The sequence below is a fragment of the Silene latifolia genome, chromosome 1 (assembly GCF_048544455.1).
Source record: "Silene latifolia isolate original U9 population chromosome 1, ASM4854445v1, whole genome shotgun sequence".
NCBI lineage: Eukaryota > Viridiplantae > Streptophyta > Magnoliopsida > Caryophyllales > Caryophyllaceae > Silene > Silene latifolia.
In genome coordinates this window covers 104,493,486-104,506,355 of record NC_133526.1, presented here as the reverse complement: position 1 = coordinate 104,506,355, position 12,870 = coordinate 104,493,486, and the positions used below count along the sequence as shown (strand labels likewise).

At 37.7% G+C, this 12,870-nt stretch overlaps 1 protein-coding gene across 1 annotated transcript; it reads right to left on the bottom strand.

Moving 5' to 3' along the window:
• Positions 1 to 1,181: 1,181 nt before the first annotated feature.
• LOC141652078 (uncharacterized) lies at positions 1,182 to 2,045 on the bottom strand. The gene has a single exon (XM_074459729.1). The coding sequence runs from the start codon at positions 2,043 to 2,045 to the stop codon at positions 1,182 to 1,184; it is 864 nt and encodes a 287-aa protein (XP_074315830.1).
• Positions 2,046 to 12,870: the final 10,825 nt, after the last annotated feature.

Genomic DNA, 12,870 nt, shown 5'->3' with positions numbered 1-12,870 from the left:
CTTAACCCGCCAAAACCCGACTCCACAAGCCACCACTGTCACCTCTCCACCTAGCCACCACTAGTGTGCACCATGACGCACCTAGACAACCACTAACCACCAGCCACACCGTCTCCAGCACCCCACAATCTCACGCCCTAACAACCCATCTCGCAACATCAACAACAACCACCTTCACGCCACACCTAAAACAACCCCTCGCAAACCACCACACACGACACCACAACACCTCTGGCCACCACCTTCGTCACCACTGACTCACGGTGGTCCTAGAAGTGGTCTCCTCGTCCCCTCGACACCACTACACAGGTCACGACAGTCAGTTTAAGACGGTCACACACAACCACCCACACCTACCCTGTTTTCGCGTTTTTCAGCCACCACTGCCGCAAACCACCATCTCCGGCCACCAAGACACCACCAAGGTGGTCGACTCTCCTCCCTGGTCTCAACCCTAGTCCCGGTCAGGTCTGGGTCACACGCAATAAGGGTAAAAACCCCATATAACCTACGGTACACACACCCTCAATCACCTACACGAAAACCTACAAAAACACCCCTGCCCCGCCAGTCATTGGTGGTCAAACGGAGGTCCGGCTACCCTCTGGTGGTCCATGGTCACATTAACGGTCAAAGCAAGTCCTATGGTGGTCTAAATAACAAGTTATAACGAAGCGAAGTGTATACATGAGACGGTCTTAAAGTATTACCTTGAGGCGATAATAAAATTAATTCCTTGGCTTTTCTCTTCCTTAATTATTCTCTTATTTCTTTTAGATCGCTTCCTTCTTCTTTCATGAATTATTTTCAGATTTATTATGGTATTTATAATGTAAGATTAAAGAGTATGTGAGTTCAATTAGGAAACTTATTATGATTACCTTATTCTAATTATTATAGGAATTACCATTATAAATTATATTATTATTATTATTATTATTATTATTATTATTATTATTATTATTATTATTATTATTATTATTATTATTATTATTATTATTATTATTATTATTATTATTATTATTATTATTATTATTATTATTATTATTATTATTACTATTATTATTATTATTATTATTTTTTTTTTTGCAAGAAGGATATTCTCATATATTTCCAAAAGTAGGATTACATGAGGTTCTTACAAAGCATAACCACTAAACAACAAAAACGAGAGAGATCCCCTATACATTTAAGGCCTCGAGAATTTCAGTATGTGCAGTAGGAGGTGACTTGTGCAAAAGGAGAACATGAACACAAAGCTTGATGTCCTTGATGAGGCATGGGGCTTGCCTCTCCTTGCCCTCAAATAAACGATAATTCCTTTCCATCCATATGTAATAGGTTGCTGCAACAATACCACATTTGAACCACTTATTTCTCCAATGTTTCTTAGGTTTACTGCGATGACACCAGAGGATAAGGCTTCTAAGCTGCAACTCTCTAAGTTTGAGTCCCATCCATGAGAGAAGAGAAGAAAGGACAGTTTGGGAATAAGGACAATTAAAGAACAGATGTCTGGTTGATTCAGCATGCTGCTTACACAGGCAACATCTGTTTGCAATGCTAATCCCTCTTCTGCAAAACTGATCAGTTGTAGCAAGCTTCCTTTGGAGAGCTAACATAAGAGTAAACTTATGCCTAGACTGAAGGAAATGGTCCTGAACTGCTTTATAACATGCATGAGTTGGGAATTTAGGCCTAAGGAGATTGTAGGCTTTCCCAACAGAAAATTTACCTTTGGTAGTGCAAGTGAGCAACATATCAAGTGCTTTCTGCTTACTGCCACAATGAGTGACCCAAATATCCCTAGCAGTGAGGACATTTCGAAGGCTCTCAGAGTGATATTCATGGATTTGTAAATCCCAGATGGAGGTAGTGGCTAGGAAATAGTGTCTAATCCAGGCAGTCCAGATAGAACCAGTTCCCTGTACAAAATGCCAAAGCCATTTAAGCATGTTAGCTTGATTCCAAATAGCAAGATTCTTAATCTGGAAGCCCCCCTCAGACCAAGGACTGCAGATACTAGCCCAATCCTTAAATATCATTTTCCTTTGCCCTTCCTGGTACCCCCAAAACAATTACTTGCATAACTTTGTAATGATGGCACAGACATTCTGTGGCAAGAGCAGGCTACCACACCAAAAGTTCTCCAAACCAAAGACCATAGAATTGAGAACTTCAGTTTTACCAGCATAGGAGAGGAATTTGACTGCACAACTGCAAGCAATGTGCTGCACTTTAAGAATAATAGGATCATATATGGTACTAGTGAGTCTGGAAGGATGTATAGGAAGACCAAGGTATCTAAAGGGGAAAGAGCCTTCTTTTAGTCCAATGGCATTAAGAATGAGCTGCTTCAGAGCAGAGTTGACTTCACCAAAATAAGCCTCAGACTTCTCAAAATTAGCATTCAATCCAGACCAGCTAGCAAATAGTTTCAGAATGTCAGCAATTTTTTGAACAGATGGCAAATCTCCCCTGGTGAAGACCATGAGGTCATCAGCAAAAATAAGATGTGTGAGGGCAAGCTTCACACATTTAGGGTGATAGGAGACATCCTGGGTGGTGCACATTGTCCTAAGAAGCCTAGAGAGCATCTCCATACTGAGGACAAAAAGTAGGGGAGACAGAGGGTCCCCTTGCCTAACTCCACTCCTGCCTTTGAAAAAACCATAATTTGATCCATTAACTTTAAGAGTAAACCAGGCACCAGTAACACACCCCATTATCCATTTGATGAAAACTGCAGGAAAGTTCAGAATGGTAAGCATATTAGAGAGGAAAGACCACTGGATAGAATCAAAGGCCTTGCTTATGTCAACTTTGAGCATGCATCTGGGAGTGAGGTATTTCCGTTGGTATCCCTTAACTAAGCTCTGAGTTAACATTACATTTTCATGTAGGCTCCTACCAGGTACAAAAGCAGCCTGCTCATAGCCAACTAGCTTAGCCACCACCTTCTGCAGTCTATTTGTCAAAATCTTGCTAATAGTCTTATAGATTACAGAGCAACAGGAGATAGGCCTGAAATCTTTGACAGTATGGACCACTTTCTTTTTAGGAATAAGGGATATAAGAGTGACATTGGCCTGCTTAGGCATGAATCCAGTCTTGAAGAAATCAGTAACAGCAAGGCAGAAGTCATCAGCAACTATGTCCCAAGTGGCTTTGAAAAAGCCAGAAGAAAAACCATCAAGGCCAGGGCTCTTGTTAGAACCTATGGAGAATAAAGCAGCTTTGATCTCTTCCTTGGACACAGGTTCAGTGAGCAGCAACTTATCATGGTCATCTAGGCATCCACCCTGAGCAACAGAAGAAAGATCCATACTCTGGACAGGGGTAGAAGAACCAAGGAGCTGCTTATAGTAGTCAACAAAAGCCTCACCTACCTCATGGAGCCCATGATGAGTACAACCATCTAAATCCTGGATTTCTCCAATGAGCTGACTCTGCTGTCTCTCCTTAATCTTTGTGGAAAAGAATTTAGACCCAGCATCATTAAGTTTAATATCATGTATTTTTGCTCTTTGAATCAGGATCTTAGCTTCAGCATCCTTTAGTTTCCAAAAATCCACTGATAACTCCTTTTCTGTGAGGATAAGATCCTCAGAAAGAGGGTTAAGTTGAAGATCAGTGAAGCATTGATTCAGCTCAGCCCTTACTTTATCAATTCTATCATTTATATTGGAAAAGTGAGCAGCATGCAACTGTTTGAGGTAAGCCCTAGTATTCTTGAGCTTAGCCATAAACCTAAACATGTAGTTTCCAGTGACCCTACTACTCCAAGCAGCAGCAACCTGATGATGGAAATCAGGGTGATCAATCCAACAGTCAAGGAATTTAAACTACTTCTTGGGTGCTGGATCCCCAGGGAAAGTCAGTAAAGCTGGACAGTGATCAGAAACCCCAGGAGGTAAGAATTGGGCAGCAGTCTGAGTAAAGGTGAGAAGCCAGTCACCATTGACCAAAATCCTATCAAGCTTAGAATAAACCCTAGTAGAGGGGTCTTGTTTATTAAACCAAGTAAAATCATTGCCAGTCCCTTGCATATCATCAAGGCCACATGAAGAGAGGCAATTATTAAAGTCCCAACATATCAGGTAAGTGAGCAGGAAGGTTACCAATTTTCTCATGGCTATATCTAACAATGTTAAAATCACCCATGACAACCCAGGGTCCAACCTGAGGAGCCATCGCAGTCAAACTATCCCAAAGAGAAGCCCTCTTGACAGGACAATTACTACCATAGACTACAGACAGAAAAAAAGCTCTACCAGTAGCCAAGTGATGAACATGGCAATGCAAGACTTGGGCATGAACCTGCAACATGGTGACTCTAGTAGTGGAAGGATTCCAAACTAGCCAAATCCTACCATTATAGTGCTTACTATAATTGCAAAAAGAGCTATAACCCCTAAATTTATTTCTCAGAATCCTCTGAGACTTATTTTCCTTAACTCTGGTTTCCAAGATACCAAGGATATCCAGTTTATTCTGAGTAAGAAACTTATTAACCTCTATTTGCTTAACAAGCTTATTTAGGCCCCTAATATTCCAGGATGATATGATCATGTTAAGTGTGGATCAGGGGGTTCAGCCACTAAAGGAACAGAATCCAAATCAATGTTACTTGAAGGGACATCCTGCTGCAAAACACTGAACTTATTAGGAGATGTAAGCAGACCTGGATCAGAATTTCTCACAGGGGAGAAAGGCTCTACAAAACCCAACTCGAGCTGTCCGGATCCCGACTGTGTCATGCCCTAGCACACTTTGCATTCTCGAGTGCATTTCGGCACCTGATAGAGGGAGAATCCAGAGGCTCATCAAGAGTAGGAGGACCTAGCTCAGAGCATTCTGAGTCCATCCCCTCCTTCTGGGTAACTGAGTCTCCACACAATGGTGCTGAGGTACCACCTAGCAAGTGGCATTCTGAGGCAGGATGCACAGCAGGAAGAGCAACTACAAAGACAGGTTTCATAACAGGCTTGTAAACCTTCATGGCAGGCTTAGTAGGCTTCTCAACCACTTTGTCATCATGGTTCTTTGGAGCAGGAGGCTTGTTGCTCTTGCAGTTTGCAGAATTATGACCAATTTTGTGACAAGTATGACAGTAGTATGGGAGCCATTCATAGACTACCCTCTGAATAGAATGACCAATGAAAGGGGCATTGATAACAACATGATCAGGCGGATCTTTGGAGATATCAACTTCTACAAGGACCCTAGCAAAAGAGAGCCTAGCTTTGCAAGTAGTGTGCAGGTCAGCAAAGAGGGGCTTACCAATCTTGTTGGCCATCTTGCTGAGGATAGAGTCAGTCCACATATAAGGATCCAAATCAGGGAATAGAACCCATGTAGGCACTAAGGCAACACTTTCCATGATACAAGAGAAATAAGGAGACCATTGCTTCAATATCAGAGAGTTTGAACCATCTTTCCAAGGGCCTCGTCTTAAAACTTCATTCATGGCTTCCTCAGTGTCAAACTTGAAACTGAACCACCCTTTCTTGAAGTATTGAACAAGAGGCAAAGGACCATGGTTCCAACTTTTCTGAACAAAATCAGAGACCTGTTTCTGAGTGGGTTTAGCACCAAGAACATTACCCATGAGAGTGAACTTCCATTTCTCAATCAACTTTATCCTGAACCTCATCAATAAGAATGTCAATTTCAGTGGATTTAGCACTGTCCTCATCAAAGAACAAGCTCATACCCATGGTACCCTTACCCTTGGCGACATCCGCCCAATTTTTCCCCAAAGGTGGAGGAATGGAAGGGGTAGGGGCAACAAGGGGATTAGCAGAAAGAACAGAAGAAGGTTGCTGCAAGCTAGGATTAGGATTCCCCAAAGGAGGAACAGGTGCATCCATGGCTTCCCCTGTTTCCGGAGAAGGACCCAAGTTTGACCCAGACGAGTTTGCACAAACCACCGGGTCCACAACAGTCGGAGAAACATGAGGAGTAGGAATCACAACAGTAGGGGACGAAGAAGCTTGAGAAACCATAGAATTACTACTTGGAGAATTGCGAAGACGAGCTTTACCCAGAGTAAAATTCGAAGTTAAGGGAGGAAAATTAGTACCATTGGAATCGGAATCGGAATCTTGCAAGGAAGCTGAAGAAGTGCTTGATTTTGGCGGGCGTCCTCTCCTTCTAGCCACGGAGGAAGGATTGGGCATCAATGGCGTCGTCCTTCTTGAGAGAAAAATCTCTCTAACCGACAAGAGAGAGAAAGACTGATTATTATTATTATTATTATTATGATTATTATTATTATTATTATTATTATTATTATTATTATTATTATTATTTTTTTTTTTTTTTTTTTTTTTTTTTTTTTTTTTTTTTTTTGCAAGAAAGGTATTTTCTCATATATTCCAAACAAGGGAGTACATAAGATTTCTTACAAGAGTATATCCGCTAAACTATACAATTACCAAAAAATGTATTAGAATTATAGAGCCTCTATGATGTCTTCATGTAGGATTTGGTGTGACTTGGTAAGGAGGATAAGATCAACACAATGTTGAATCTCCTTGATGAGAAGTGGGGCAGGACGTTCATAACCTTCAAAAATTCTTCTATTTCGTTCATGCTATAGACTGTAAACAGCTGAGGCTAAGCAACAAATGATCTTCTTATTCCTCCAATGCTTACGAGGAGAACGGTTAAGAGACCACAAGAGCAGACTGCGTAGTTGCAGGTTCTGAACATGAAGACCCATCCCAGTAAACAGACCACGCAGAACCTGTTTAGAGTAGCAACAGTGGAAAAAGAGATGACGAGAACTTTCAGCCTGGAGCTTACATAAGTAGCATCTATTAGGCAGACAAATACCCCGAGTACTGATAAGATCCAAAGTAGCAAGCTTGCTCTGAACTGCAAGCATAAGGATAATTCTGTGTCTGGGCAAGAGGGAATTGTCCAGCAAAGGTTTGAAGTAAGTTTTAGTCTGGTAATGCTGTCTGATAAGATTGTAAGCCTTGAGTAGAGAGAATTTACCCTTGACAACACAACTGTGCAGAGAGGATTTAGCTTGTTGCAGGGTACCAGAAAGAGTGACAAAAGCATCTTTGGTAAGAATGACACCCCTGAGGCTGTCAGAGAAATAGTCATGGATGGAGAGATCCCAGATGGAGATATCATCTAGGTAGTAATTAGTGACCCATTCCACCCAGATAGAGCCATGTCTAAGATCCAAAAGCCATAACCATTTGAGCATACAGGCCTGATTCCAAGTAGAGAGGTCAGTGACCTGGAACCCACCTTCAAGCCAAGGAGCACAAATACTTTTCCAGCTCTTGAACACCATTTTTCTACCACCCTTATATCCCCAGAAGAATTGCTTACAAAGGGAGGATATGAGGTTGCAAATGGACTTGGGCAAAAGAAGGCTACCACACCAGAAGTTGCCAATACCAAAAACAATGGAACTCAGGACCTGTAGCTTACCAGCATAAGAGAGTAGGTTGGTGGTACAGCTATGAAGATTCTGAATTTTTTGAATCAGAGGGGCAAACATAGGAGTAGTGAGCCTGGAAGGATGAATAGGGAGACCAAGGTATCTAAAAGGTAAGGCACCCTCAGTAAGACCAATGGCATCCAGGATTTCCTGCTTGATATCAGGATCCACACCCCCAAAGTAAGTTTCAGATTTATCAAAATTAATTCTAAGGCCAGACCAGCTAGAGAAGAGTTGAAGTACCTCAGCAGCTTTCTGGACAGAAGGGACATCACCCCTAGTGAAAATCATGAGGTCATCAGCAAAGATCAAGTGTGTGAGACCCAACTTAGCACATTTAGGGTGGAAAGAGACATTAGGGTCCCTACACATGACCCTGAGAACACGTGAGAGGATTTCCATGCATAGCACAAAGAGTAAAGGGGAAAGAGGGTCACCCTATCTAACCCCACTTTTCCCTTTGAAAAAACCATGGTGAGAACCATTTACTTTAAGTGTATACCAGGGGCCAGTAACACAACCCATAATCCAGTTAATGAAAGGAGGTGGGAAGTTAAGAGCACCAAGCATATCCTGAATAAAGGGCCACTGAATGGAGTCAAAAGCTTTACTAATATCCACCTTAAGTAAACATCTTGGAGTAAGGAATTTTCTGGAATATCCTTTAATGAGACTCTGAGTGAGCATGACATTACCATGAAGGCTTCTACCAGAGATGAAGGCAGCCTGTTCTTTACCAACAAGCTTGTCCATGACTCCTTGAAGCCTCACAGTCAAGACTTTACTAATAGTTTTATAAATGATGGAGCAACAGAAGATGGGTCGAAAGTCCTTGACACTAGAAACAATCCTCTTTTTAGGGATAAGGGTGATGAGAGAGACATTAGCTTGTTTAGGCATGAAGCTGGTCTTGAAATAATCCAGAACAGCCAAACAAAAATCATCGCAATGATATCCCGTGCGACTTTGAAAAAACCTGAAGAGAAGCCATCAATACCAGGACTCTTGTAAGAGTGTATAGAAAAAAGAGCAGACTGTATCTCAGTCCTAGAGATGGGAGCAATGAGAGTAGCCTGATCCAGGTCAGATAAGCACTGACCATATTATTATTATTATTATTATTATTATTATTATTATTATTATTATTATTATTATTATTATTATTATTATTATTATTATTATTATTATTATTATTATTATTATTATTATTATTATTATTATTATTATTATTATTATTATTATTATTATTATTATTATTATTATTATTATTATTATTATTATTATTATTATTATTATTATTATTATTATTATTATTATTATTATTATTATTATTATTATTATTATTATTATTATTATTATTATTATTATTATTATTATTATTATTATTATTATTATTATTATTATTATTATTATTATTATTATTATTATTATTATTATTATTATTATTATTATTATTATTATTATTATTATTATTATTATTATTATTATTATTATTATTATTATTATTATTATTATTATTATTATTATTATTATTATTATTATTATTATTATTATTATTATTATTATTATTATTATTATTATTATTATTATTATTATTATTATTATTATTATTATTATTATTATTATTATTATTATTATTATTATTATTATTATTATTATTATTATTATTATTATTATTATTATTATTATTATTATTATTATTATTATTATTATTATTATTATTATTATTATTATTATTATTATTATTATTATTATTATTATTATTATTATTATTATTATTATTATTATTATTATTATTATTATTATTATTATTATTATTATTATTATTATTATTATTATTATTATTATTATTATTATTATTATTATTATTATTATTATTATTATTATTATTATTATTATTATTATTATTATTATTATTATTATTATTATTATTATTATTATTATTATTATTATTATTATTATTATTTATTAGATTTCGGATCATATGAGAATGGCACAAGCGTGAGAACGGTGAGAACGCGCGTCAGTCGTTGGATCTTGTCTGACGCGGCTAATCTAAGGGCTATAACGCGCGCTGTATTTGCTTTACCAAAACTTGAGGGCTTTGTCTTTCTTTTTCACTGAAATCTACCTCGCGCTTCTTCGTTAAGCTTTCAACCATGGATTCCGACCTTCTTTGTTAAGCTTTCAACTATTTCTCTCTCCTTATTCTCTGTGGAGTTGCATTTTCGTCTTTCTGTTGGATTTTATCTTACCTATTTCGTCATGAAGGTGAGTACTGTTTAGCTTCAAGCTTTTCTTGATTTCGTCGTTAATTTATGTAACTCTACTGTAATCTAAAATAATGTTTCTTATGTTATTGATGAATTTTGAGTTCAGTATTGTTTTTAAAATCGAAATTTGTGTTTTCATTTGCATGCTATCGGAATTTGTATTTGTCGCATTGTTTGTTGATTCCGTAACTTGCTTATACATTTCGATTTGTTTGTTGTTTTTTAGTTTGATCTAATTTGTGCTTTTTTGAATTTTTGTTGAATTTAAAGTACTTTTAACGTAAGTAGCATCAATTTAAGACCACATGCAAAAGGTCATAATTGAGTGCACATTATTGTTGTAGATCATGTACATTTCAATAAAACTGATAGGACATTTCTTCGTGAAACGTGTACAACACAAATGAATCGATTAATATTACATGCAAAACTACTTTCGATTATTGAAGCGCAAAGGCGATCCTGGAACGTTACACGCCGTATTTCTCCGAGGTTGAACAACCTCGGTCCCTCGTTGATGATCCTACTCCAACGTTCTCCCGTATTACCACCCGGATGTCACCTAAAAGTTTTGTTGATGTCCTTCGATACCTTGATTACAACCAATGGTGTGCTCTGGAAGAGATTGGTTTTTCTTCATTGTTTTGGCTAAGGGTTACAAGGCTTCCTTTACGCCTTGGTTATTGGTTAATTGAGAACTACAACCCGTATTCGGATTTCATCATTCTACCTGATAAACAGCGCTTTCGTGTTTCTGCTTCTTGTATTCATGATGCTGTTGGCCTCCCAATTGGAGGAAAACCTGTTTTACTTTCATCTTTGTAGTGATGAAGATGCGAGAATGTGATGCGTTATACGCGCATTGGAAAGCTCAATTTCATGTTGATGGTCAAGTGGATATCAAGACCCTTGCAGAGCATATTATTTGTCATGATGATTACAGTGATCAATTTAAGATTAATTTTGTGGTGCTTGTTGTGTCTTTGTTAATGCGCAACAATCAGAAGCCGTTCGTCAATCACCATGTACTAAAATCATTTGAGGAATGTGTCCGCCATTGGTCGCTTGATTGGTGTCAATTTGTCATGGAGAGTTTGCGGTATAACACAAAGGATTGGGTCAAGAAGGGGAAGAAGAATCACTTTGGTGGACCTCTCCTGTTTCTAATGGTACAAATCTTATGGGTTACATTTATTCTTAGTTATTATGGTTTTAAAACCTGCCATTTTCCAGTCATAATCCTGTTTTTACTTTATGACTTGTTTATGTTGACCGTGTTGTCCATGAAAAACGATTCGTAGAAAGAGATTACTATACTCTTTTGAATTGGACATCTCACGCACTTTTCTCAAGGGAAAAGCAGGAGATGGAAGTGGTCGATTTGGTCTTGGTCGTGTAAAAGGTCGATTGATGGAAAGAATTAGATTTTCTAATCCATGTAGACAAGTGGTTGAAAAAGTGCGGAGAGTGTCGAGGGATGTTAGTAATGCGATACAAAATCTCCAATTTCATACTCGTCTCCGGAGGTATATCCATTTATTCTCGAAGTATTCACTATTCCTTTTCAAGATTCACTTTGAAATATTTTTTTCCTTCATAGTACTAAAGATGTACCTTCATAGTACTAAATATGTACCTTCATACTGTGCCTTGTCCAGGAGTTTGCAGATGACTACACTGCTTCAGCAAAGAGAGTCATGGAAGATATGGTTGTGTTAGATGAGAAATACGCGGTTGGTTTGCAATGTTTCCCAGGTGAAGAGTGTGTCAAACAGGCCCATTCGGCAACTGAATTTGTATATTTGACATATGGTGGTGGTACCGAAGATGTGTCGTGTGCACCGCCGTGGGAATCCAAAGACACTAGATGAGGATGAACAGTTTATTCTTTGTAGCAAATGCGGTGAGAAAGCGTACAAATTGAAACTTGCTCGTGCTAAACACAGAGAACAATGTGCTAAGTGGAGAAATTCATTTGTACATCCTTTGGTGAATTTTCGTTCGATTTAAGGTTGGAGAAAGACTTTCTTTGAGAGTGAGGCAAGGTTAGCCGCAGACTAAAGGGGTTAAACGGGATTGTCGTGTCACCTTTGGTGAATCTTCTTTGACTACCAAAAGGGTTCATTTCATGGCAAGTCCTTCTTATATACCTCTATCCAAAGAACAAGCAACAATCATCTCGTTTTGATCCATTGTTTTCGCTATACAAGATGACACCAATGTGTTAACGCCTCTTCTTGCGGTGCACCTTCAAGTGGTGATTATGTTTTCAAAGTGACGGGGCACTAACAATCGTCGTTCAGGTAATCTAAAATGTGAACTTGTTAAATTAACATTTTGTGAATGTCATTTTCACTGTTTCACACCGACAAGTAATTTGTTATATTTTTTGCTCTAGTGAGCCCTTATATTCGTACAAGACTTATTTTGCAACGCGAATGCATTTGTGGTCATTAAAGCCGTCTCAACATGTTTCGAGTGTTGTCATTGATTCTTTGGTCATCATATTTGAATTGTAAAGAGGAAGAAAACAATCTTGGTACTCTGAAGCGGTTCTTTTTTACCACGCTTGTGCATGTAAGTACATTTACATACACTCTTAAATTTTGTGTGTAATATGTATTTTGAAATATTGTACTTCCCTCTTTCGTTACTTTCCCATGCGATCAGATTAGCGAAACCCAGCCCAGGTTTAAGTGATGAAAAAATTTATGAATTATTCGAGGCTCGTGCAAAAATAGAGTTGCGACTTTTTCCGGGAATAGAAATAGCTTCAATCGCACTCGTAAGTTGTTATTGTTTGCTTGACATACTTTGCAATTATCTTTGCCATTGTTGTATTGCATTTTTAAAAAATTGAGACATACTATTATCGCATAAGTTCTTTCTTTTTTTGATTAATTCCAACTACTAAACTCATTTGAACCTCAACTTGTATATACCCATTTTATATTAAAAATATTCAGATTAGGCCAAAGTAGGATAAATGGCCATTTAACACAATGTTAATGCTATAATTTCTCAATGTACTTTCTACACGTACTAAATGTACTTTTTAAATATTTACAATGTTAATGTTGTAATTTCTCAATGTGGGGAATATCTAATATGCATGAGCAGTTGCAACTATAT